This window comes from Zonotrichia albicollis, chromosome 7 (genome assembly GCF_047830755.1).
Source record: "Zonotrichia albicollis isolate bZonAlb1 chromosome 7, bZonAlb1.hap1, whole genome shotgun sequence".
Classification (NCBI taxonomy): domain Eukaryota; kingdom Metazoa; phylum Chordata; class Aves; order Passeriformes; family Passerellidae; genus Zonotrichia; species Zonotrichia albicollis.
Genome location: NC_133825.1, coordinates 17409231 through 17436526, shown reverse-complemented (window position 1 = coordinate 17436526; position 27296 = coordinate 17409231). Strand labels below are relative to the sequence as shown.

General features: G+C 45.5%; 1 protein-coding gene across 2 annotated transcripts; it reads right to left on the bottom strand.

The window, feature by feature from the left end:
* Window positions 1-6163: 6163 nt before the first annotated feature.
* On the bottom strand, window positions 6164-23939 carry TSPAN15 (tetraspanin 15). 2 transcript variants are annotated; one of them, XM_074544450.1, is made up of 9 exons: window positions 21788-22252; window positions 21137-21201; window positions 19037-19222; window positions 17225-17299; window positions 14705-14800; window positions 13188-13304; window positions 10905-10952; window positions 9483-9599; window positions 6164-6909 (listed from the first exon to the last, which is right to left on the bottom strand). In XM_074544450.1, exons 1-9 carry the CDS (start codon window positions 21960-21962, stop codon window positions 6766-6768), a joined length of 1023 nt encoding a protein of 340 aa, XP_074400551.1. In that variant the 5' UTR covers window positions 21963-22252; the 3' UTR covers window positions 6164-6765. The 2 variants fall into 2 exon arrangements, with proteins under 2 accessions (XP_074400551.1, XP_074400552.1); XM_074544451.1 differs by lacking the exons at window positions 21137-21201; window positions 21788-22252 and adding an exon at window positions 23684-23939 and having other exon boundaries at window positions 6167-6909.
* Between the last annotated feature and the right edge of the window lie 3357 nt (window positions 23940-27296).

The following is a 27296-nucleotide window of genomic DNA, read 5'->3' as shown; positions in this document are numbered from 1 at the left end:
GTATTGGGAATTAAGTGTAGTATTGTATTATAGTATTGTAGTATAAAAGGACAACACAGAGTGCCTGTGGCTGCCCTGCTGAGCAGACCTCGGCTGGGCAGAAAGAAAACTTTATAGATAAGAATTAATAAACAACCTCAAGACCAAAAACTGAAGAGCTCTGACTCGTTCTTCAGTTGCGTGGGCTGAAGCAGAGACACCCTACACATCTCAGGGCAGCAATTGACAACCAAACTCCGAGACCTTGCTAGTTTCCCTAATTTTCCATTCCCTTGCTCCCTTTCTAGTTTCCCGTTTTCCATTCCCTTGTTCCATTTCTAGTCTCCCCAGTTTTCCATTCCCTTGCTACTTTCCCCAGCTTTCTATTCCCTTGCTAGTTTCCCCAATTTTCTATATCCTTGCTAGTTTCCCTATTTTTTCATTCCCTAGTTTTTCCTTTCTAGTTTCCCCAGCTTTCCATTCCCTTGCTCCATTTCTAGTTTCCCCAGTTTTCCATTCCCTTGCTATAGTTTTCCCAGTTTTCCATACCCTTGCTCCCTTGCCAGTTTCCCTAATTTTCCATTCCCTTGCTTCCTTGCTAGTTTCCCCAGCTTTCCATTCCCTTTCTCCCTTGCTAGTTCCCCAGTTTTCCATTCCCTCTCTAGTCTCCCCAGCTTTCCATTCCCTTGCTGGTCTCCCCAGTTTTCCATTCCCTTGCTATTTCCCCTAATTTTCCATTCCCTTGCTCCCTTGCTACTTTCCCCAGTTTTCCATTCCCCAGTTTTCCCTTACCAGTCTCCCCAGCTTTCTATTCCCTTTATAGTTTCCCCAGCTTTCCATTCCCTTACCAGTCTCCCCAGCTTTCCATTCCCTTTATAGTTTCCCCAGCTTTCCATTCCCTTACCAGTTTCCCATTCCCTTGCTCCCTCCCCACATCCCACCCCTCTCTCCCGGTGCCTCCCGTCCCCACTGCAGCATTCCCAGCCGTTCCTGCCCATCTGCCCTCCCAGCCCTTCCCGCAGCACCGGGCTCCATCTGCCGAGCTCCCAACCTTTCAATGGGAGCCTCCTCCTGCCCTGCCCTGCCCTGCCTCGGTGCTGAGCAGGAGAGGATTTTCTGTCCAGATGGGGCCATCTGCTTCCCCAGGCCCAGGTGTGCAATAACCTGGGGAGGTTCAAGCAGCACAGCCCATGCCAGAACCTCTGTAAAGCTGAGCACCCTGCATCTTCATAAAAATCATATATTTGCAAATTAAAAAATAAAATAAATCAGTGTATTTGCACCCAAACTGGAGTTTAGCTGCAGCAAGACACCTGTGGGTGTGATTTCGGTGAGGCACAGATTAAACCGGTGCAGCGGGAGGAAGGCAGTGATCTCAGGGCAGGTAACGGCAGGGAGAGCTCGGAGCCTCGGCCACCTGCGTGCAGCACAGCATTGTCACCGTGCAGGGCATTGTCACCGTGCACAGCACTGTCACCATCTGCCCCAGCTGCAGGAGGGAGCAGCGCAGCCCTGCCCGCAGCTGGCCTGGGGGAGGGAGGGATGCTCCAGCCCCTGTCCATTCAGCATTCCCGGGTTTATCATTGTCCTTCCTTGGCAGGCACCCAGCCCCAGTGCCCCAAGCAGGTTCCGGTGGTTTTTGGGGTCCCTGGCTCCAGCAAAGCCCCCGTGCTCAGGGGTACACTATCTGACACCCTCCCATCATCTGACATCCCCTCCACACCTCCCTCCCCCAGCTCTTCACCGCAGTCCCCACCGTTTTCCACCATCATTTAAGTTTCTGAAGTAATTTCTTTTTTGTCCTTTTTTTTTTTTTAAAAAAAAGCAAACCATCTACCATATGTTCTCCCCTGAAAGGGGCAATTGTTAACAGATCATTAAAACACCGTGGCGAGTGCTCTGAGATTCCTTCCCTCGGTCTTGCGCTTTATCCCGTCTCTGTCACCCTTTCAATGCGGCTTTGAGGGCTCTGCTTTTCTAACTTCCTTCTCGGGGGGGAGGAAAAAAAGAAGAGAGAAAGCGCCACTGAAATGACCCTCTTCACAGCTCTCCTCCTTGCTTTTCAATGTCCTCGGCGACACCCCAGCGTAATTGGGGCGGGGGGCTGGCGTGCCGCCGCTGCTGTCACCGGGCTGGGGGCGGCAGGGCCACATCCTGCCCCGCTCGCAGGGTGACAGGGCTGGGCTGGCAGCACCAGGGGTGGCAGGGGGGCTGCAGGGAACCTCCCCTTGCAGTGCTGGGCAAGGGCACTGCTCCTCTTGGGGGGATCAAACAGCACATCCCAGCCAGCATGGTGCTGCCCCTGGGATGGGGCTGGGGATGGCCCCATGGCACATGTGTGTGCAGGCACAGAGAGAATTCCCCAGAGACTTCATCCCCTAGAGACCTCATCCCTGGAGACCTCATCCTCAGAGACCTCATCCCTCAGAGACCTCATTCCTCAGAGACCTCATCCCTCAGAGACCTCATTCCATAGAGACCTTATCCCTTATGAGACCTCATCCCTGGACACCTCATTCCAGAGACCTCATCCTTAGAGACCTCATCCCTTAGAAACCTCATCCCCTAGAGACCTAGTCCCCTAGAGACCTCATCCCTGGATACCTCATTCCAAAGACCTCATCCCCAGAGACCTCATCCTTAGATATCTCATCCTTAGAGACCTCATCCCCTAAAAACCTCATCCCCAGAGAGCTCATCCTTAGAGATCTCATCCCTTAGAGACCTCATCATCAGAGACATCATTCCCCAGGCACCTCATCCTCAGATATCATTCTCCAGAGACCTCATCCCTAGAGGACTCATCCCTTAGAGACCTCATCCCCAGAGACCTCATCCTTTAGAGACTTCACCCCTGGACACCTCATTCCAGCGACCTCATTCATCCCTTAGAGACTCCATTCCACAGAGACCTCATCCCTTAGAAATCTCATCCCTGGATACCTCATCCTGAGAGACCTCATCCCCTAGAAACCCCATCCCCGGAGACGTCATTCCATAGAGACCTTATCCCTTAGAGACCTCAACACTTAGAGACCTCATCCCAAAGACCTCATTCCAGAGATCTCATCCCTTAGAAACCTCATCCCCCAGAGGCCTCATTCCAGAGACCTCATCCCTTAAAGACATCATTCCCCAGAGATCTCATCCTTAGAGACCTCATCCCTTAGAAACCTCATCCCAAAGACCTCATTCCCTAGAGACCTCATTCCTGGATACCTCATTCCAGAGACCTCACCCCCAGAGACCTCATCCCTTAGAAACCTCATCCCTGGACACCTCATCCTGAGAGACCTCATCCCCAAAGGTCTCATCCCCCAGAGACCTCATCCCTTAGAAACCTCATCTCTTGGAGACCTCATCCCCTAGAAACTCCATCCCCAGAGACCTCACCCCTAGAGATCTCATCCTTTAGAGACCTCACCCCTAGAGATCTCATCCCTAGAGACCTCATCCTTTAGAGACCTCACCCCTGGACATGTCATTCCAGACACCCCATCCCCAGAGACCTCATTCCATAGAGACCTCAACATTTAGAGACCTCATCCCTGGATACCTCATTCCAGAGACCCTATCCCCAGAGACCTCAACCCTTAGAAGCCTCATCTCCAGAGACCTCATCCTTAGAGACCTCATCCCCTAAAAACTTTATCCCCAGAGACTTCATCCTCAGAGATCATTCCCTAGAGAACTCATTCCCCAGAGACCTCATCCCTTAGAAATCTCATCCCTTAGGAACCTAATCCCAGAGACCTCATCCCCCAGAGATCTCATCCCCAGAAACCTCCTCCCCTAGAGACCTCATCCCCAGGCACCTCATCCCTTACAGACATCATCCCCCAGAGATCTCATCCCAGAAACTTCATCCCCTCGGGTGCACCAGGTGCTTTCAGCAGCACAGATCCATTATTCCCATTTTGTACGGAAAGAAGCTGACAGCTGGCTGGGAAGTGAGCTAAGCCCAGAGATGGAGTGTGGATATTTCAGCTCTCTTTCCTGGAGAACTCACACTGTTTTAGGAATCACCAAATGATGGGAAGTTCCCCATCAGGGGATGGACCACCTCAGCCTGAGCAATGGCCTTGGGTTGAGGGACACTTTCTGCAGGCCCTGTGCTCCTGTGATCAGGAGGGACAAAGCTTTCAGAACTCACACAGATGTTCCTTACCTGCATCTTCTCCCCTTCCATTACAGATTTGGCCATTTCTCCAGAGGACCACGTTCCCCAGCTCATCCAGCCAAGCTCCAGGCATGGTTTTCACCTCTGCTCCACCTTTCCTCCCAACCAGTACCAGGCCCTGAGAATTTGCACTTGCCCACCTCTCTTCTCCCAGCAGGGCAGCTTTCAGCTCTTCATAAGGACAAAAATTTCCACAGGGAAAGCAAAGGAACCTCCTGCAAAGGAGCAGGAAGAAGAAATGCCCAGACTCCCACTTTCCTGAGGGCATTTATCAGCTGCCTTTGCTCTGAATGCCAGGAAGCCCTAGTGAAAGAAAGAGCTTTAGGAGCACAAATCTACAAACCAACTTCTAGCTGAATAGTTTTTCCATCTTAAACACTGGTATTTTTCCCCATTGGGGGAAATCAGCTCATCCCAGCTGTGAGGAACACAGGTGAAGCTGTGAGCAGCAGCTGTGCCCTGAGTGTCACAGGAGCAGGTGATGATCACTGCAGGGATTTCCTTGGGAGCTGTGCCTGCCCACAGGAGCTTCTGGAAGCAGAGCAGGGCAAAGGGCCCCTGGAGAAAGCCTGGATGCGTGTGGATGCAGGGATCTCATTCCCAGCCAGCAGGGATTTAATGATGCCCTGCAGTACCCGCGCCACCAGAGGGAGACCTGCCCTGCTAATTAAAGATTTCTATTGATTTTTATCTATTTATTATTTGTACATCCTGTGCACGGGCACCCAGCTCACCCAGGTGCTGTGCCTCACCAAACAGAGAGGTAAATCTCTTTTTCTGAGCCCTGATGGAAAGCAGGAACACGTGGAGCATGAACCACGGGCAGCTCACAGCTGTCAGAGCACACACACAAAACAACTCACAGTTCTGGGATTTTGTGGAGCTGTCTCAGGCTTTCAGGGAGCAGCCAAGGAGCATTTCCTTAAATCAGGTTAAGGATGCATCTGTGAGACCCCTGTCGGGAGCACAGGGATTAAATCAGATCAGCGTTCTTCACCCACCTGAAGACAATTTTCTCATCAGCTCTCTGGGAAGGCAGCTGAGCAGGGAATTGCTGCATCTCTCACCTCCCAGAGGCACCATCCCTCCCTCCAGTCCCCATGGCCTGTGAGCCAAGAGTTAATTGCCTCAGGTCCTAGGGAATGGGAAGGGTCAGGAGTTTCCGAATCAATCATTTATTAAGCAAAATCACACAGGGTTGACTTTTGTGATTGTCAGGTTGACACCACTCCCACCCAAACACCGTGAAGGATGGTTGAAAATTCACTACAGCCCACAGATCTTTGTAAGGGATAAATGCTCTCCTGTATCCCAAAACACTCTCCCCATTTCATTTAAACCACCTGAAGTTTAACCACAATTGTGCCACCTCCTGCTTTCTGGGTTATCTCATATTTTACAGCACCCTCACATTTACATTTATTAAAATACAATAATAATAATAATAATAATAATAATAATAATAATAATAATAATAATAATAATAATAATAATAATAATAATAATAATAATAATAACTTTTTTTTATTAAAATAAAAACCCCTTAACCAACTCCAGCTTCAACTTTCCCACCCTCCCAAGTTGCTCCTCCTCCCTCTCCTTGTACACCAACCCACCCTTAAAACACACCTGGCTTTTTAACTTACCAGAACACATGATTCGAGGCAGAGACCAGGACATTTTGGGTGAAAAGGAGCAATAAATGTATAAGTAGCAGCCACTAGAGTGTGCTGTGGACCTGGCACTGCCCCTGCTGCACTGGCATCTGTCCCTAAAAACCATCAGCAACACACAGGAACTGGGTGAATCCTTTTTTTTGCTCCTGGAAATGCATGAAGTTTGCTCAGAAATTCTTGGTGAAGGCAGGGAGTTAAGCAGCAAATGCTGAGTTTTGAAGAAAGCAGAAAAAAAAAGTCCAGGACAAGAAAATAAAAAAAAAACCCAATAACAAAAAGCAGCAGAGACATCATTTTATAAACAAAACCCACGTGCTCTTTTTTTTTTTTTTAAGAAAAAACGACTCATTGGTTTTATTTCAACAGTAAATCTTAGAAACATCTCGACATACAAGAACTCCAAAAAAATATAAAGTCATAAATCACCTAGTTAATTTACTAAAGGGGAAAAATACAGTACATCCAAGACTCAAACATCTTGTAAGTTTATACAAAAGCCACACAGTAATAAACTGCATTAAAAAATAGATCAAGCATTACCTGACTGATTTGACACTGGCATTTTGAAAGGCACTGAGCAATGAAAGCGATCAGCATCACATCCATTATTGTCAGTAAATTCATCATGATTAGCATAAAACCCCACTATTAAACACAGCTTTCGCCTTCCCCACGTGGATCAGCAAGAAATCTCTCTGGAAGGAGTAAGGAAACAAAGCTGGAGAAGCACAAACACTCAAATCTGACATCCAGGGATGCAAAGAGAGCTCCTGGAGACGGAAGCTCGGCTCTTCTCCAGTTCCCTGGCTGTGTCAGCTCCCAGCAATCACTCAGAGGAACCAGTGCCCCTCTCTGTGTGCTGGCTGTCCCCAGTGTGTGCTGGCTGCCCCAGCAGCCTGGTGTGCCCAGCTGGGTGGGGCCGGGTGCCCATCAGCCAGGGTAGCACATGCAGCAGCCAGCCCCGGCCCGCTCGACGGCAGGCGCAGCCCCAAAGAGGCTCTGGCCCAGCTTGTGCTCCGCGATGATGTCCTCCACCCTGGTCACGTACAGCAGCGTCAGCAGCACGCCCAGGAACTGCCAGGGAACCAAAAAGTGGATTGTTACATCACACATGGGGTCAGCTTTGCATTTATAGCTTTGCGTCATTTGAGAAGGCGATTTTCGCCATTGTTATTTTTTTACGCGTTTAACTTTTTGTGTTATGGTTTTATATTGGGTTTGTTGTATATAGAGATCATTTGTATAAAGGTATTTTCATGTAATAGTTCTTAGGATTTGTGTTTAGAGTTGTGAGGGTTAGCTTTTTTAATATTTTTTGGTTGATGATGTCACAGACATGTTTTATGGAAAATCCTTTCCTTAGGATTTTTTTCTCCTGAGAAGCCTCAGAGGAAAAGAAAGACAATGATTATCTGCTGCTGTGGAATGCAACAGATGCATCTGGGATTGCTCTATGTTGGTTGTTTCTAATTAATGGCCAATCACAGCCAGCTGGCTCAGGCTCTCTGTCCGACACACAAACTTTTGTTATCATTCCATTCCTTTCCTTGCTAGCCTTCTGATGAAATCCTGTCTTCTATTAATAGAATGGAATAGAATAGAAAAGAATTCATAAGATAATAAATCAGCCTTCTGAACCATGGAGTCAAATCCTCGTCTCTTCCCTCATCCTGGGACCCCTGTGAACACCACCACATACACGGTATTAAGTTTGGATTTATAGTCTTTACATGATTTAAGAAGTTATTTTATTTTTATTGTTATTTTTTTAAGGGTTAAATTTTTTGGTTTATGTTTTTTTATTGGGTTTGTTGTATATAGAAATTGTTTGTATACAGGTATTTTCATGTAATGCATTTTAGGATTTGTGTTTAGAGGTTGTGAGGGTTAGCTCTTTTTTTCTTATTTCTTGGTTGATGATGGTGAGAGAGAGTAGAAATTTTCCAGAGTAAAAATCCATTTTGATTTAAGTGAAATGTACATCTTTGAGTTAAGTCTATAGTTTGAAAGCAGAGCTGTTTAGTCTAACTGCCTGCTCTCATAAAAAGCCCAAGCTCAGAAAAACTGCTTCAGCCAAAAATAGAAATAAAGAGAGGAAGACACAGAGACAAGAAGCTGCTGTGAGAACAGGTGAATCTAACCTAAGAATTCTGATAAAGGAGATTTGAAGAATTAGCAGCAAATATCATGCAAAATTCGTAAAAATGAATATGTAAAAACCTATTGTGAAATTGCATGCATATGGATTTGAGAGAGAGATTAAAAAAATCTGGAGTTCCCAGGGGTGCACATGTCTTTTAGGGAGAGGAATCTCCACATGCATCCAGTGCTGTAATAAACATATCAGCTTTACAACTTTCACTGAGTTGGAGAGTTTTATTTATCTCCACAAAACAATGGGATTATGTGACAGAGATTTTAAATATTTTATTATTGTTTAAAATTGTAGCTTTGTTTGTAGTGTTTTAAAGACAGGCTAACTAACTAATTATGGATTTATTAGGTTTTTGAGTGTAATTTTTTTTATCACTTACATTAAATTCAAAATTCAACAGGATTTCACATACTGACAAATGAGATTTTTGATTCAAATGCCAGAATGCCACCTCAGTTTATCAGTGCCAGAATGCCACCTCAGTTTAGTTACACTAAATTCAAAAAGAAAGTTAAGATTATGGTCAAATGGGATTTCACATACTGACAAATGAGATTTTTGATTCAAATGCCAGAATACCACCCCAGCTTATCAGCTACAATAAATTCAAAAAGAAAACCATGATTATGGTCAAATGGGATTTCACATACTGACAAATGATTCAAAAGCCAGAATACCATCTCAGCTTATCAGTTATATTCAACTTGAAAATAAATTTATGACTATGGTAAAATGGGATTTCACATACTGACAAATGAGATTTTTGATTCAAAAGCCAGAATGCCATCTCAGCTTATCAGTTACATTAAATTCAAAATGAAAATTACGAATATGGGAAAATGGGATTTCACATACTGACAAATTATTCAAAAGCCAGAATACCATCTCAGCTTATCAGTTATATTCAACTTGAAAATAAATTTATGATTATGGTCAAATGGGATTTCACATACTGACAAATGAGATTTTGGTTCAAATGCCAGAATGCCACCCCAGCTTATAAATTACATTAAATTAGAAAAGAAAACCATGATTATGGTCAAATGGGATTTCACATACTGACAAATTATTCAAAAGCCAGAATACCATCTCAGCTTATCAGTTATATTAAACTTGAAAATAAATTTATGATTATGGTCAAATGGGATTTCACATTCTGAAAAATGATTCAAAAGCCAGAATACCACATCAGCTTATCAGTTACACTGAATTTGAAAATAAATTTATGAACATGGTAAAATGGGATTTCACATACTGACAAATGAGATTTTGGTTCAAGTGCCAGAATGCCACCCCAGCTTATAAGTTACATTAAATTCAAAAAGAAAATTATGAATATGGTCAAATGGGATTTCACATACTGACAAATGAGATTTTGGTTCAAGTGCCAGAATGCCACCCCAGCCTATCAGTTACAATAAATTCAAAAAGAAAACCATGCTTATGGTGAATTGGGATTCCACATCCCCAGAGCCCAGATGCTCCCCCTCACCTGGGGCAGCAGGATGCCCAGCAGCACCCCAGCCATGATGGTGTAGTTGTCCAGGAACCAGATGAGCACGGCGTTGGTGCAGCCGCGGACGTGGATGATGTGCTGAACGCTCAAGCGCTGCAAAACACCCAAGGCAGGGGGGCTCAGCAGGAGCTGCACAGCTGGGACAGGCTGGGGGCACCTCAAAACTCTGGCAGCCAGATGCGGTCTGCCCTCCCACCCCCTTAAACCCACTGAGTTTAACCAAAACCTCATCAGCAACTCCTCCATCTGTTGTTAAGCTGCTCCACTCCTCAGCAAACCACTCTATTTCTTAAAAGTTATTCTACATCCAAATGAGTAACTTCATTGTCTTAAACCTGTTAGTTGCAGCTATTTTTCAACAAATCAAATTTTTCAACTCAATCCTCATTTAAGACCACTTGGAAAGCAGAGAGGTCTCTCTTTAGCTTTCATCTCTGCTCCCAAGTTGAAAACACATCAGTGGAAAAACATAAACTGTTTGCAAAAAGACCCAATAAAGGACAGGAACAAGAGGATTTGGGATTCAGTGCTGCAAGCTGTGCTGCTCCCTGACCCCAGCCCATAATATAAAAGCACTTGAGGCTGCAGAGGGCCCTAAGCAGTGAATGGGGTGAGGTTAAGCAGGAGCTGGAGTGCTGTGTTGGAGCCTGGCTGCAGCGTTCAGGTGATAAAGCCACAAATCAATGAACCTGAACGCAGACAAGCTGCATTTAAAGCTAACCAGTAATCCCAAAAACCAACAGCCCGGGCTGGCTTTGTGCTCCAAGTGCCTCAAAGGAGCTGGGGAGAAGAGATTTCCAGAGATTTCCCTGCTTCCTCCCAGCAGTACAGAACTCAGGGCAGACCCAATTAACAATTTCCCTTCTTAATCACTCTGCAATTACTGCCTGGAGCTGGCAGTCCCTCCTCGGAGTCTCTGGGGCTGTTCCCAATAGGGGAAGGTGAAGGAGGAGGCAGCCAGGGAAATCCCACTGCTCCTCCAGGTGTGCCACCTTAAAATAAAACACCTACTCCTGGGATATAAAATACTTAAAAACACCTTTTATCAATGCCGATTTTACTCAGTGAGAAACTTTGGTTTTTAAGTACTAAAAGCTTTCCCCAGATCAAGCCATTGCTTCAAATTTTGAGAGCAGCTTTTTGTGCATTAATTGTGCAATTAGCATGGGGAAGTTGTCAACAAACAAGGAATCGAGGAAAATGAAAAGAAGGGAAGATACAAAAATCAAACAAGATGAGGTTTTTCTCATATATGGAAATTATTCCAGGAAAAAAAGAACCATTTAAATTGCCAATTTAACTGCCTGGCAGATGAAAGCACATAGAAAACACTTTTATAACAGACAAAACAAGAAGCAGCACCCTCTGCCATGCCAGGGTGGGCAGTGGCTACGTTACCTCTTGGTCAATGGTTTTGTATCCACACATAGTGTTGATAATGTCTGTCTGAAAAAGAAAACAACAAATATGAACTGCAGCAGGAAACTAAAACCACAGAAATATTATTTTTACCCTGTGCTCACCCAGCTCATAGAAAAGCAATGACAGGGTTATTTCCCAGCCCAACAGTCAGATTTAGTCAGAGCTCCACAGGATTTTAGAGCAATGAGTATTGTCAGTGTGTCACTGACAATTTGAGCCATTGCTACCCAACAAAAGCAGGGTGGCACCAGCATCCAAACCAGGCTGTGACAGAGCTGTGTGACACAGCTGCTCCCCCAGAATGAACAGCTGGATTTCCTTTTAGAGCCTCAAGAACTTAACACACCTTATTACTAAAACCAGGGGTTAACACAGCCTTCGTGCCAAATTGATGACAAATTCAAGCTCAGAAATATTTTCAGTTTCAAATAACTTCCAATACTATGAATGCTGTTTACAACACTAAATTCATTAAAATATCCATACAATACCATTATATACATGAATATAACACTCATATGTTTAAAATTAGTTAAAATGAGACTCAGTGCTTGCATTCACCACATTTTCTGCAGCCTTGTAATGCCTTCTGTGGGTTGCAAGGCTCTACCTTGAAAGCCTGGAAAAGCCAACCTGAAAATCATGAAAATGAAAATCATCCAGGACGCCGTGGCATAAGCAAATGCACACGGGGAGATAAATGCATTGGAAACAGAGGATTGTAAGCATTTGGGACTAATTTCTATCTGCTCCACTAATGTAAGTGTTTAATAAATAATCTGACATGAAGATAGCTCCTTTAGAGCCCAGCACTGGCTGCTGTTAGCAGGAGGCTTTCACAGAGGATCAGAAGCCAGGCACCCACATGAGCTGGAGTTTTCCATGACTACAAAGCCCATGAGTAATCACAAACCACATCTGCAGCTTTCCAGGACAGAAACCAGCCTGTATTTGGAAGGATTTGTCAAACACAGCAAGATTGATGCACCTTCTGGTTGTTTTCCTCCTGGGGCAGCCATGCACAGCTCAGAGCCACCAGCCCTCACCATGCAGGGACCACACTTCCATCTGGGGCTTCTCCTGCCTTTCTTCAACTTCCCTGAGCTTCACACTTCATGGGATACAAGCAGCTAATCCTCCCTTCCCCAGCTGGCAGTGAACAGACTCCCTGGTTTTCCCTGGAGAAGTTTTTATTTCAGTGCTTTCCCCTTCTCCTGAAGGCAAAATCCTGAGCTGTTCTGCTCCATTCAGCTGCAGGTTCTTTCTCTCAAAGCATCACTGTTCAGCTTTGGTTTGTGAGACTAAATCAAAGCTCATCACAGATTTAAACAGACCCATTCCCACCCACCAAAAATGAGTGTGCACATGTAATAAACACCTTCCTGTGACAGACATTTCTCAGCAACACCCAGCAGGATTACTGACACAACTATTGCATTTATTTTTCCCTTGTTTTTTAATAAACAGCCATGCTCAAGGCAGATGTTGAAAGGGCAGCCCAAATGAGGCAGCAGCAGGATATCCATCACAAACTCTGCTCTTACACACACCAAATCTCTCTATCCCATGATCAGACTGGAGACCAAACCCCAGAGAGACAGGGGCTGCCTGCACTGGAGTAGCTGAGGAATTGTTCTTTATCAAATTCAGCATTACATGCATCCCTCAGATGAAGAGCAGTGAATCACAGAATCAATTAAAACACAGTGGCATGAAAATCAACCCTTGCTCCTGGTGCTGCCAGTTCATCACAGACTGAGAAACTGGTCCAGCCTCCAGCCCCTCCAGGATTTTACAGGCAGGTGGTTTTCAAGGATAGGTTGGGACAGACCTGTGCCCACAAGCATGCCCTCAGCCTGAGGTCACGTTTTTGGGTTATTCAGGAGATGACAAGGTCATTTGGAGTGGTTTTTAATTCACTCTGACCTCCCAGCCATGGAAGCCACCAGGGCCCAGGCTGCCTGGCAAAGCTGGAGCTGCAAACCCTGGGGAAAACACCAACAAAAGTGAATTTTAAGCAGCTCTGGTTCAGGTGAGCCACGAGATCATTGGAGCTCCCAACATCCCTGTTGGGATCCTCTGGGAGGCGGGTCAGTGAAATAGACCACAGTCAACACATCTAATCCATTATTTCCTCCCTCTCAAGCTGTCGAGCCCCACAGATCCATCATGGGAGGAAAGGATCTGTTTTCCTTCACTTCTTGGCCCAGATTTCCTGAAATCAGCTCCTTTTTGGGTGAACAAAGCGCCAGGACTCACCTTGTTTCTGATGCAGCAAGTGTAGGGCACCCCACAAGCCAGTGGCCCTGGAGCCTCACAGTTGTGGTACACGTTCTGGGACCAATCTCTATAATCCTCCCCACCACAGCACTTGAACTGGAGAGAAAAACAAAAATAAAATTTTAAAAAGTCACAAAACTCAACGATCTTTAAGGCCTTCTCCAATCCTATCGGTTCTACAATTCCACAAGGAAAAGGAAAACAAAATTTCTACCTTAAACTCTTTGAAAACAAAGTGAGAATAAAGCAATTTTAAAAGCCCTGAGCTACCAAAAAATTCTATTTCCAGCTCTGGCCATCATTCAGCAGTGCTTTTACATTGACCTGCAATCTACCTCTGCAGTTGTTTTAAGGGTTCCAACCACATTTCCAACTGCATCTAAAAGACAAAAGCATTGCTCCAAGGCATAAATTCATCTCACCAAAACATTGTGGGTGTAATTTAGAAGAACTGAAAGCTGGCAAACAAGTGCTCCAAGTTTACACTGACTTAATATAAATATTCCCTTTATAATTTAAACCAAGGGGAAAGGAGGAGCTCATTTCATCACTAACATGAACACAGCCATCATTTTGGGCAGTGCATGGAAAATTTAAAGCATTATGAAGCCTAATGACAAAATTTCCTCAGGATGCTCTGCTTCTGACAGACTTTCCATGCTAACTTTGTTTTCCCAAGCAGGCTGCCATCTCCATAACGATGTCCTAGAACATATGGAGCACTTCCTAAGTCAATTTTTTAAATTACCATTACTTGGCATGGTCACAGACATCTCACATGGGCCCTGACATCACCTTGCTCAACACTTGTTGCTTCTTCCACAGCCTCTGAGCTGCATGGCAGAGCTCTTCAATAACCCAATAAACATTTCAACAGATCAGCCTCGTTAAAAAATAAAATTAAAAAAGGCTGTGAGTCAACGCCACGTGCCATTAAGTAATGGCCAGCTGGGCTCAGCACAGTTTCTGGATTTTAATGACAGGTAAATGCTCTTCCAGTGGTGTTTCCCAGAGCTCTGTGCATGCCCTTGAGCAGCCACACAACGGTGGCACCCTAAATGCCACCTTACTTCTTTTTATTTCTCTTTTTCCAGTGCCTCCTGTCACCAAGATGCTTCTCAACCTCCTGCACCAGCCAGCAGAAGCACTGAGTGCCAGGCATGGCTGGGATTTAGGCTGAATTCACCTCAATCCAGCTGTGGGGCCTTTATAAACCTACAGGTTTGTGGGATCTGACCCTGAGCATTAGAATTGCACCTGCCAAGGCAAAAGCTGCATTTTGGGCCTCTCTTTTTGCAGTGATGTGAGAGGGTTTTAAGTTTTGAAACCATTTCAATGGTTTTAAATCCAGCTGGAATGCTGGATGAGCCCTGACCTCAGCAGCAGCACCATGAGAGATGACAGACAAAATCTCATCCCCCTCATCAGTAACAAACTGATTGGCACACCACTGGAAAAACTCAAAATTAGTCCAAGGGGAAAAAAAACCAACAAACCTGCTTTTGAACAGAATCCATGATGTTCTTGAAGTCTAAATCATCATAGTAATTCTCAATTCCTCTTCTAATGTTATCATTCAAAAATTTGATTGTCTAGAAAGCAAAAGGAAAAACAAGATCCATGGGTTGCTCAATGGGCACATGGGCTGGAACAGAATTAGAAGAGCAGCTTAAAGTGACAAGTGTAACCGATGTCACCACCTTCCAGGAATTTTATTTTCCGTGAATTTTCCATCAATTTGATTTTCCAAAGAGTCCATAAGTGCCAGATAGAGAGCTTTGCTCCAGATGGAGTGGAAAAAAAGGTGTGTTTGTATGTTTTACAGTGGTTGTTTTGACAAATACAGCAGTGTGGCGACAGCAGATGTAAAACGGTGTCTCCTCAGGAATACTAAAATTAAATCAACAAAGTGTTTTTAAAGTTCAGAGATGAGAGAAAAGGAAAAAAAAAAAAAAAAAAGAGAATTTAGTTTTCAAGATCCAGCACGATCTCAGCACAGCAAAACCAGGGACTAATCACTACCAGAATGCAACAACTTTCCTTTCAATCCAGCTGCTGAAATGACAAAGTTAAAGCCTTACAGCTCAGAAAATCTGAAACACACCCACTCATCTTCTCAGTATTACAAACTGCAAGACTCACAAACTAACCAGAACAAAAAGGATTATCACATCAGTGATAAGAAATAATACAGGACCCTCCCAATTGGTCAAAAACCTCATTTAGAGTCTACGGATTTGAAAAGGAAGTAGAGAAAGAAATGGGGAAAATGGACATGACATGCAAAACAAATAGGACATAAATAGAGGCTACCACACTAAGCTTCCACAAATAATTTCTTGTTCTCCCCACACTAACCCAAACTTCTCCACTAACCTTGAAAAACAAGGGAAGAAAGCTGTCCCTAAGTGTAGCTGTCCTGCTATAAATCAAAGCATAGGCATCTAATCTTTGCCACAGTGAATACATTTATGTTTTAAAGCATTTCTAACTGAATAAAATAGTCTGCTGCTTTCTGTGCAGAAAAATCAAAGGTTGAATACAGCTATAGCATGCTTGTCAATGATGGAGTCTCCTATATAAATTTGTTATGTTGCTTATGGACGTGGGCAGGGAAGGGCTGTCCTTTCACTGAGGCAAAACATTTGGGCCATTAAAGAACAACAGCCTCCAAATCCGCCTGGAAACGTCCCAAATCCGCAGCCAGACCCAGATGGCCAAACAGAAGAAAGCATTTTGTCCTCCACCAAGAGCTGGAAACTCATTCTGCCTGTATTGCACGTTTGTAGCCACCAGATTTCCTCCAAGCTCCTTAACCTGGAATTCCTCTCCAGAACGGTGGCAAACCCCATGGCTGAGCCCTGAAAAGCATTTCCTTATTTCTTCCACAACCACTCCTCCCTGGGAGGGGAACACCTGCTGATAAGAGGCCATTGAATGTCCCTGCATGGCTGATAAGAACTACAGCATCCCACTGGGAGTTGTGAGCCCAGAGGGAGGAGCCAAGCATTCTTACCTGGATATAATCTGGAGATTCTGGAACACCAGCCAAGCATTGCTACCCAGATACAATCTGGAGATTCTGGAACACCAGCCAAGCATTGCTACCCGGATACAATCTGGAGATTCTGGAACACCAGCCAAGCATTCCTGCCTGGATATAATCTGGAGATTCTGGAACACCAGACAAGCATTCCTACCCAGATATAATCTGGAGATTCTGGAACACCAGCCAGGCATTCCTACCCGGATATAATGTGGAGATTCTGGAACACCAGCCAAGCATTCCTGCCTGGATATAATCTGGAGATTCTGGAACACCAGCCAAGCATTGCTACCTGGATATAATCTGGGGATTCTGGAACACCAGCCAAGCATTGCTACCTGGATACAATCTGGAGATTCTGGAACACCAGCCAAGCATTGCTACCTGGATATAATCTGGAGATTCTGGAACACCAGCCAAGCATTGCTACCTGGATACAATCTGGAGATTCTGGAACACCAGACAAGCATTTCTGCCTGGATACAATCTGGAGATTCTGGAACACCAGCACGGCTTTCTCCATGGGATTCCCCAGAGGAACAGCAGCTGCCTCTCCTTCCACTGGATCTTCAGAGGAAGAATCCATCCTTCTCTACAGGATCCCTGCTCCAACAGAACCACCCCTGACACTGCAGGAGGGCTGCAGCCACATTTCCAGTGGGACTGCCACCAACAGCCTGACCCACAGGGTGTCAGGTTGGGTTCTGACTCTGGCAGTGTTGTTCTGCATTGTTTATTTGATCCTTTTATTTTCTTCCCGATTAAAGAACTGTTATTTCCTGCTCCCATATTTTTGCCTGAGAACCCCTTAATTTAAAATTTATAACAATTCTGAGGAAGGGAGGGTTTATATTCTCCATTTCAGGGGAGGCTCCTGCCTTCCTTAGCAGGCACCTGTTTTTCCAAGCCAAGCCAGCAGCTGTTATTCAGCAGAGCTCAATCATGCCAGCACCTGAAGCAAGCAGCTCACCTGGTTCCTGAAGATCAGGGCCACCACTCCACCTGTCAGCTCGATCAGCAGGCAGATCCCAAGGATGTACATGAACTGCAGGAAAACAAGTGCAAGTGAGTCATTAGCCACAACTCCAATTACTCTTGCAATTAGTTCCTTCGAGTCTAGCATTCTATTGCCAGTAGACTTGGCTTTCAGCATGGCATTTTAAAGGAAAACACAAAATTATGGGTTTGCTCTTATGAAACTGTCAATGTCAGGAGAAAGCCTTTTTTCCTCACTTAAATTATTCTGGGCTTTGCCCAATTGGCAAGCACATTATTTTTCTGCTCTGAACGGACTCAAAAAACCATTAGATGAAATTATCCTGCCAAAATTCTCCTTTCCACAGCAGCATCCCAGAGAAGCACATTGATGGGATGCTGCAAACCCCACCACACTTCATGTTGTTATGTTTGCTTCCTACAAAACCAGTACTCACCTGTTAGCTTTCAATTAGTGGATAAAGCAGCAGCACACCTTAAGATAATCCAAACCACCTTCTTCTACACTGCCAGTGCTAAATCAAAGCAAAATTCCAGGCTTAGTAGCTTTTAATGTGTTGCTTCCCACATTTATTTGCCTGTGTATATACACGTGCTCACAAGTGCACTCACACACAACCACGTGTGCATCCATGACTGCCCATCAAAGCATGTGCAAAATGTGAAAAATATTTAAAAAACCACATTGCACTGTGAGAGAGCTGCTGCATGCCAGTATTTGAAATGCTTTTCCAACCCTTCAGGCATAAAAGACAGGTGTTGAGTGAATTTAAGTCTGCTGTGTAACAATGAGCTGCATCAGGAGTGAAGTTTTCAGATCCCTTGTCTGAAAATAATCCCTCATGCTCTCCCCTGAAAGCTGCTTTGGCTCCTGTGTGCTCAGGGTCAGGAATTCACCAGACAGGTGTCTTTTCTCCTGCTAAATCTGGAATCTGCCTGGGAAGCTGGCATCAGGGCCTGCTTTGTTCAGTGCCCAGCTGGGTTTGCCTCCAGGATGGGAACAGAAAATGTTCCTGGCATCCAACACACCACCATGCTCAGTGGGGAAGAAGCCTGAGGAGGAGCTCTCAGTAAAATTCCAGCATAGCTTCAAAATCCATGGTTATTTCTGGCCTTGCCCTCCATAACAAACCAGGAATTCAGCATTTCGTTACTGATGTGACAAGGCCAGGCTGGGTCGGGTTTGCAGCAGCCTGGTCTGGTGGAAGGTGACCCTGCTCACTGCAAGGGGCTCAGACCAGGTGGCCTTTAAAAGGTCCCTTCCAGCCCAAACCCTGTGTGATTCTGTGCAGGTGGAAATGAAGTTTTCACACCTTAATTTTAATTACTCACACGTGCAGCTTCCATCTGCAACCACAGGAATTTCCCTAAAATCCACCTTTCCAGAGGCACTGGGGAGAAAAACCCTGTCCCTTTCATTTCACCCTCTGAAAGCTGCAGGTCCCACTCTGAACACACATTTCTGCATCTCCCCTCTGCACTGCACTGCCCAGGGAGGACAGACAGACTCTGGCCACTGAGGCAGGGCTTTTCCCCTTGAGCTGCTTCCTGACACCCAGCATCAACAGGCCCGTCAGCAGCTGAGTTTGCACAAGTGACTGATAATATCTCACATTCCTGCTCGTTTTCCATAACACCTGAACTGAGATTCAATTAAAACTTTTGAAAAAGAAACCTCGTTAAAATATTTTTCAGTGCAGGCATAGTTCTGGGTGTGAATTCAGAGGACAGTGGAAAGCAAAAGCAACAAGCCTCAGAAACTAGGAATAAAAATTCCAACACTTACTGCTTGCAGGAGGCATAAATTGTCTCTCAGAGAAGCCAGTACACCCACAAAGGACACCAGGAACATTACAATGCCCAGAAGTATTAAAATAATTGCTGGGGCTAGAAAGGCACTTTCTAGAGTTTTGTACTTCTGTCTTTCAATTTCTGCATAAATCCCAACGGCGAGGACGAGGGCTCCAATCACCTGGAAGAGAAACAGATTGTTTAACATCAATAACATGTTGTTTTTTCTGCCAGTAAACACAGAGATGACAGGCTGTGAGTACACAGGAACCTGCCACTGCTCACTTCAGGATTCATTATAAACAATGAAACATCCAAAGCAGAAGTTTGGATTAAAAAAAAAAATTAAAAACCCTCAAAGACTAAAGAAGAAAAAGAGCTGAGTTGGAAAAAAAATTGAAAGTTGTTCACTTCAAAAACATATTTCATCATGTTTTAACATTCTGGTAGTTAAACTAATCAAAATATACATCACTGGCTGAAATGTAATTTATTACCCATCTGAGATCACATATATGAGCAACTGCCTTGGCATTAATGACCCTCCTCTGCGTGTCTGTCTGTCCTTCTCTCTGTGTATAAATACACAGAAATATTTATGTGCTTCTAACATAACAAGTTTCCAGGCTGGTCTGCAAACAGCCTGTCTGTCCCTTCATATTAAATTCCTAGCTGTATTTGGGCTCAGTAAATACAGTCAGATATTTCCCAGCAGGAGAAAGGCACCAGATTAAAAACTAAAAAAAAAAAAAAACGAAAAACAAACAGCCAAGTTTGAAATTATATCACTTCCCTGAGCAATTACCTGATAAAGCTGACAAGTGAAATAGGAAGGGACAAATTTCATTTAACAAGGTAAAGACATTTCAATCAAAATAATCAGATAAGACTAAAACATTTGGTAATAGGAAGGGACATATTTCATTTAACAGGGTAAAGATATTTCAGTCAAAATAATTAGTTAAGTCTAAATCATTTGGTATTAAAACTGCAGCGTGCTGCAAATCACTTTGAATTATGCTGAATTAATTAAAATTAAAAATATCCCACAATAGTTAATTATAAAAATTGCAGTGGAAAAACTTTGCTGCTGGCTCCAGCAGCCAGACACATCATCAGGGAAGAGACCAGACACAAATCAATCACTGTGGCAATGTGATAAACAACACTCCCCTTTCCTGAGCTGACATTGCCACAGGAAACACGAGTCTGCTCTCTGCACAACAAGGCTTCTTAATTATACCTCTTAATTTTTAATTTCACTTCTTCATTTTGGATGTGACACAGTACATCCCACACAAAGGGCCAGAGGGACTCACAGTGTGAGTTACCAGCTCATCAGCCAAACAGTTGAAATACTTTTGTAATTATGGGATAGCTTAAAATAAATAGCAACTTCCTGGAAGTTCTTGATTTTCTGTGGAAATGAATAATGACACCAAAGGACAATATGTAGGAAATGCCCCCAGTTTGTCATTAAAAGGGAGAAAATTCTCAGAAGGGTTCACCAATAAAAAGGAAATATACTGAAGCTATTTAAAAAGCAACTTAAAATTTGAGCAAATTGAGAGCAACCCCAAAACCAGATTCTCCTGCAAACACTGAAGTGCCATTACCAGCAGTAACTCTTGCCTGGTAGAGCCCTTGTTTCAAAAGTAAAAAAAAATAAACACTGGATGGAAACCACAGGTATCAAAGCTTGATGGGGATTATCAGAATTTCAACAAAAATGTTGTTTCAAGATTGGAACTTTTTACTGAAATGTCTTTTTCTGAACCACAGTTTTCCCATCAAAGCATTAAATTTCAGGGGGATTTTGACTAAAAGGTCCCTGCGAGTAAAATACAAGATACTTCCTACTTTAAGAACTTAAGATACATAAATACATAGAGCATCTTTATATAGACATATCCTCATCCATTTTCACTTCCATCTGTGCTCCCACACCCTCTTAAATGTAAGATTTATGCTTTCATTATCTTCTATTTTCTCAAGCATTTAATAAAATTAGTTTTAAGCTTTAAGAGCAACATTCAGTGGTGGCAAGGAGCTGTGCAAACCCAGCAGATCCATCCCATCCTGGGCCCTGACTCACACCGAGTGAGCATCCTCCAGCAAGCACCAGGGGATTTCTCTCTGGGGCTTCTGCACACACAGGAGCTGTTTTCCCAAGAGAAAGGAGAAGAATTTATTTATTAGCAGAAGCTTTAACCCTGTGTTTGCAGTTCTTCCTCTTAAATAAAGCTCAGCTTCTGTTTAAAATGCTGGATTTTGTTTCAGCTGGGCAAGAATACTACATGACAGCCCCATTCACCCCAAATTACACGACAGCCCCATTCACCCCAAATTACATCACAGCCCCATACGCCCCAAATTACATCACAGCCCCATACGCCCCAAATTACACTACAGCCCCATTCACCCCAAATTACATTACAGCCCCATTCACCCCAAAGTGCATTACAGCCCCATTCACCCCAAAGTGCATTACAGCCCCATTCACCCCAAATTGAATTACAGTCCCATTCACCCCAAAATGCATGACAGCCCCATACACCCCAAATTACATGACAGCCCCATTCACCCCAAATTACATGACAGCCCCATTCACCTTAAATTACATGACAGCCCCATTCACCCCAAATCACATCACAGCCCCATTCACCCCAAATTACACGACAGCCCCATTCACCCCAAATCACATCACAGCCCCATTCATCCCAAATTACACCACAGCCCCATTCACCTTCTCCAGAGGTGTCTGGAAGAGTTACAGTGACAGCAGTTTTTAAAAAGCCCAGGGTGGCAGGGGAAACCACAAGGTCTGTAGCAAACATCCCCCCTGGCAATCCCAGCAATGCTTTAATTTCCTTTCTGCCTTGGATAAGGCTGGTATTTAATTCCTGGGGCTTTAAAGCCATCCTGGGGACTCAGATCTGGCACTTCATCACCCATGAGGTACCAGAGGAACTGCAGCAGCAGGGAGGGAACGGAATGAACTCAGCATCCAGCAGGACAAACCCCAAACAGCAGCACAACACCACAAACCACTCAATGTTCAAGAAAGCCAACGCTCCCACAGCTTTACTTCCATTTACACTGATTAAAGACCCAAACCCAAACCAACAGAGTCAGCAGTGCTGAGAAGAGAAGTGACATTTCCAGCTGATGAGATCTGCTTGGCTGAGCCGCAACAAAAGGAAATGCCCACAAGCCTTACACAGCACCAGAGGGATGCTGCCCACCACCAGCCACCCCAAAACACCCCCTTGTCCTTCCCCATCCCTCCTTCCCCCCTGCCAGCCCCCATCCTCCCCCCTCCCAGAGCAAACCATTGCCTCCGGCCAACAAATGGAAGCTCTGGTTTATAAACCAGGGCAGAGCATTGAAAACCCAGAGGCAGCGACTACAAAGAGTAAATAAAATCCTCGGGCTGCCTGAAAGAGGCTTTGTGCTCCGAGGATGGATTCAGAAGGGCCCTTTCTGTGCCCCCAGAGGAATGTTTACATCCCACCAGCCAGGGCCCTGCTGCCGACTGAAAATGCAGGGCAGACAACAAGCACGGATCTCTGCGTGGACGTGCTGCAAAAAGGGGTCTGAAAAATAACACAGAATTGAATAAATAAATTTGGATTTCCCTTTTCCTGAAACTCACAACTGCAGAATAGCTGTGGAGGAACACAGGGAGCATCAAGAGTCTAAACCCAAGGGTTGATTTGTCTGCTAAGACAGACAAAAGATATCCGAGATCCCAAACCGCCTGAATTGCACCCGAACTCTTTGCATCTCAGTCTTTGTTCATTAAATCCCAGGGTGAATCTGACACTCTCTATCAAACCCGGTGGATCTAAGCCTCTTCTCCCACGCAGCAAAGCAAAAAAAAATCCTCATGCTCCCAGCTGGTAAACACAATGTCAGACAAAAACAGACCAGCCAAACCAGAACTCGAGCAGCATTTCAAGTGAAAAAGCCAGATAGAAAAATCCCTGCCTGAGCACCTCTGACACCAGCACCACCCGGAGCCAGCATCTTCCAGTATACCAGAGCTTGAAAAAAGCACCTGTATAAATCAAAGAACGAGGAAGAGAGAGAGAAAAGAGGGAGGGAGGGAGGGAGGGAGGAAGGAAGGAAGGAAAAAGGGAGAAAAGAAAGAGAGAAAAGGAAGAAAGGAAGGAAGGAAGAGAGAGAAAGACCGACCCACTTGCAAAGGGCCCCAAGGGCTCCTTCAGCCCGGGGGGTGCCTGCTGTGGATTTACCACACCTCAGAACTCAGTGCCCACAGTCTGGACCCATCGCCTGGGACTCTCTGGCTTCACCTGGATGAGGACAGCAGGTGCCACCCACCTGTGCCTGTCCAGCCTGGCAGCCTCACCCTGCCGAGCTCAGGACATCCCCACACAGCGGGGAGAGACGCTGTGAGGCAAAGGCTCCGTGTGGGCAAAGGCTCCGTGTGGGCAAAGGCTCCGTGTGGGCAAAGGCCGCATTCCCTGCGCGCCCGAACCATCTCCACCTGCCAAACTCCCAACCCATCCGCCAGAACCAGTCTGTCCGTCCCTCGGCAGGGTGTCACGGCCACGGTGTGACACTCCCGGTGGGACAGCCGCGGAACAACCCCCGCACTGCCGGAGCGGCCCCTGCTCACCCAGAAGGTGGTGGAGTAGGTGATGAGGCTCAGCTTGAGGCACAGGTACGAGAGCCGCCCGCAGTACCGCGCCTGCTCCGGGTCCCCCGCCGCCATCCTCCGCGGCACCTGCCGGGCCCGCCGCCGCCCCTCAGCGGCCCTCCGCCCCTGCCCGGCCCTCCCCCTGCCGCCCCTGCCGGGCCCTCCGCCCTTTCCCGGGCCCGCCGCCCCTCAGCGGCCCTCCCCCTGCCGGGCCCGAGGGCCGCCCCGACGGGCGGGCCCCGCCAGCGCTTCCGGCACCGGGAGCGACAGCGGGAGCGGCTGGAGCGAAACACGGGAGCGGCTGCGGAGCTGCGCCTTCGCCCGTCGTCTTTAATTTTTTTCTTTTTTTTTTTTTCCCTCTTCTCTTTTCTTTTCTTTTCTTTTCTTTTCTTTTCTTTTCTTTTCTTTTCTTTTCTTTTCTTTTCTTTTCTTTTCTTTTCTTTTCTTTTCTTTTCTTTTCTTTTTTCTCTCTCTCTTCTCTTTCTTTTCTCTCTTTCTCCTTCTTTCATTTCTCTTTCTCTATTCCCCCTTCCCTTCCCTTCCCTTCCCTTCCCTTCCCTTCCCTTCCCTTCCCTTCCCTTCCCTTCCCTTCCCTTCCCTTCCCTTCCCTTCCCTTCCCTCGGCGAGCAGACCCCCGGCCGCTCTCTCTCTCTCTCGGGCTTATCCCCGCAGGAGAATCAGATCCGGCTGCTCCCACAGCAATCTGGCAGCGCTGCCCGCATCCCCAGAGCTCTGCCATGGCCATTGAAACAGCCGGGACAAAAATCCGCCCGTGGGAAGGTTCTTGGTGGAGCATCCCAAAACTGGCAGAGCAGAATCCCTGCATCAGGGTCCATCAGCAGGATCCCTTCGCCAGCATGAGGAAGCGTTCTGGGCCATTTCCCTCCCTCCGTGTCACCCAGGCCATTGCACACGCAGGGAGGATCGGGTGTGATGGTGTTCACAGGGGTCCCAGGATAAGGGAAGAGATGAGGATCTGACTCCATGGTTCAGAAGGCTGATTTATTATTTTATTATATATATTATATTAAACTATACTAAAAGAATAGAAGACAGGATTTCATCAGAAGGCTAGCAAGCAAGAAGAATGATAACAAAAGCTTGTGACTGACAGAGTCTGACCCAACTGGCTGTAATTCACCATTCATTAGAAACAACCCCATGAGACCAATCACAGATGCACCTGTTGCATTCCACAGCAGCAGATAATCATCGTTTGCATTTTGTTCCTGAGGCCTCCCAGCTTCTCAGGAGGAAAAATCCTAAGGAAAGGATTTTCCATAAAAGATGCTGTGATAACAGCACAGTGCACTGGCCATGGGCTGTGCCTGTGTCCATCCCCAGCAGCTCCGAGCTGGATCATGAACTGTGAATTCCATCCCTGCCCCCGAGATGCAATCAGCCCTTTCCAAGCCGCCGTGCTGCTCTCCTGTCCCACAAAGGGCTATTTTTCCCGGGGGAGAACAGCCCCATTCAGAGCTGCAGACGCTGTCACAGAGTGGGCTGTTTGAGGCTGGCCCAAGCAGAGACAGATGGCATTGAGATCAGTGTCTGCTGTCAGGGGAGATGAAGTGGGGCAGCGTTTATCCCTAAGTCACCCAGCAAAGAGACTGGGAAACCTCTGAGCTGCCTGTGAGAGCTGTGTAAACATTGTCACACATTTCTTTGGGTCACAAAATGCACCAAAGTCTCGTTTCTAAAGGCTAAAAAAATATCCCTGGAGAATTCTGTTATAAAAAGTACTATTGCTATTTCCTGCAGCGCTACTACATCCTGCTTCTGGAAAACAATCCAGCCCAGGACACTCCCAGCAACAGAACAGCTCTTCACCTCTAATGCTTCTGACAGGAATACAATGTCCTGGAGCAGTCATCCTCTGAAATATCGACAGCCTCGATTTTCAGGGAGATGTGCAAACATCCCTGACGCTCAGCAGTGGCATGCAGCTGGAAATCCCATCACATGGAGCTGCTGGGAATTAGTGTGTGTCACATGGTCCCCATGTCTCAGGGGTGTCATTCACATCCGAGCATGTTCTTGTCACTCAGGCATCTTCCTTGTTTGACTATTTAATTCAATTCACTGCTCTGGTTTGATTTTTTAATACCTTACCTTGTCGTTTGTGGTGATTCCTGCCCATAAAATTTCAGGGCACATCCTGCTGGACGGGGAAGCTGAGTAAAGGAGTGTCTGTTTTCCTGTTGTTTTCCTCAGAAATGAGTCAGTCTATCAAAACAGGTTCCTGTTTTGAAACTGCACGACCAGAACTGGGCAATCCCTTTCTTTACCTGAATCCCAGGCTTGGTCTATACAAATGGAAAGATTTCTGGACACAGTTATAGTTAGGCAGCAAATGGTGGTTAAATTAAGGTTTTATGGGCTGCCTAAGGGTGCATCAGGATTGGGTTCTCTGCCCCTGAGCCCAGTGCAGCACAGGGCTGCAGTTGCCAACAAAGAGCCTGGCAGATTGTTCACTACAGCATCTGCTCCTGGGACCATCCAACAGCACAACTGGCAGTGGTTTTGTTCATATTGTGAAAAATGTGTATTTTATGATTGGCTTTTCGCAAATATTCAAATGAATGTTATACGTGTTGTGTTAGAAAGTTGTATGTATATATATGTTGTTGTATGTATGCTGTATTAATTCTCTTAAGTAGTGTGTTAAATATAGTTTTAGGTTATAACATAAGGTTAAAATAGAAACTGTGCTAGGTAAGATACTTTTTTTTTAAAGAGAGGACTCGCACCAGATAACAGCCACAGGACACCCAAATCTCTCAGAGAAAGAGAATTTATTGCTCCATTATCGAGTTCTTCCCACCTCACTCAGCCCTGAAGACTCAGTCAGGATTCAGAGGAAGAAGCTGACACTGCCCAGACAGAATCCTGGGTTTGAATGGAATTTATGCATCATGGATGAGGTGTATGAATTTGCAACAGGCTGTTGCTTTTAAGGGTTAATCCTCTGTTAACGTGGGGCCTTTTTTGGGCTTATTTTGCCCAGAAAGAGGTGCCTGGACTGCTCATAACTCTTTGTTTTTATTGTCTCATATTGTCCTCATCCCAATTGTCGAAATTTTTATTACTCTAAATATATTGGTATTTTTATAACCATTTTATTATCATTAAATTTTTAAAACTTTAAAAAACAAGTGATTGGCATTTTTCACAATATAAGCACCAGTAACTTCCACATTCCTCACCCATGGCCAGGGGCTGTCCTGGACAGGACACCAAGAGCCATGGCCTGCAGAGCATTTGCTCCAGGGCTTTGGGAGCTCTGCTGAAAGCAGTGAACCCGGCACCAAACCATGTCAGAAAGCCCCAAAGCTTTTCAGTGCTTCCAGAGGCAATTTTGGTGCTTCCTCCCAGCCCAGCTCGGGCTGAGGGAGCTGCACTTTGCTCCAGCCCAGGTGGATGCTCCTGGTCCTCCTGGACAAAGGTTCTTCCTCCAGCAGCAGAGCCCAACTTGCAACACAATTAAAGCCTGCACTGCCTATATTATTACCTTGAATTGTGTTTCCAAAGCACAAAACCCCTTCAATCTCCCTTCCTGACCTTGCAGACCCACACGCTTTGTTTGCATCTC

Bases quoted from the DNA above. Each gene is read 5' to 3' on its own strand.
- TSPAN15 (XM_074544450.1), bottom strand. From the start codon at position 21,962: ATGGCTTTAAAGCCCCAGGAATTAAATACCAGCCTTATCCAAGGCAGA. The intron at 13,305-14,704 runs GTTTGTTGGTTT...TTTTCTCTCCAG, and splicing joins TGGATTCTGTTCAAAAGCAG to TTCAAGTGCTGTGGTGGGGA. The intron at 6,910-9,482 runs GTGAGGGGGAGC...GTTCCCTGGCAG, and splicing joins TGGGCATCCTGCTGCCCCAG to TTCCTGGGCGTGCTGCTGAC.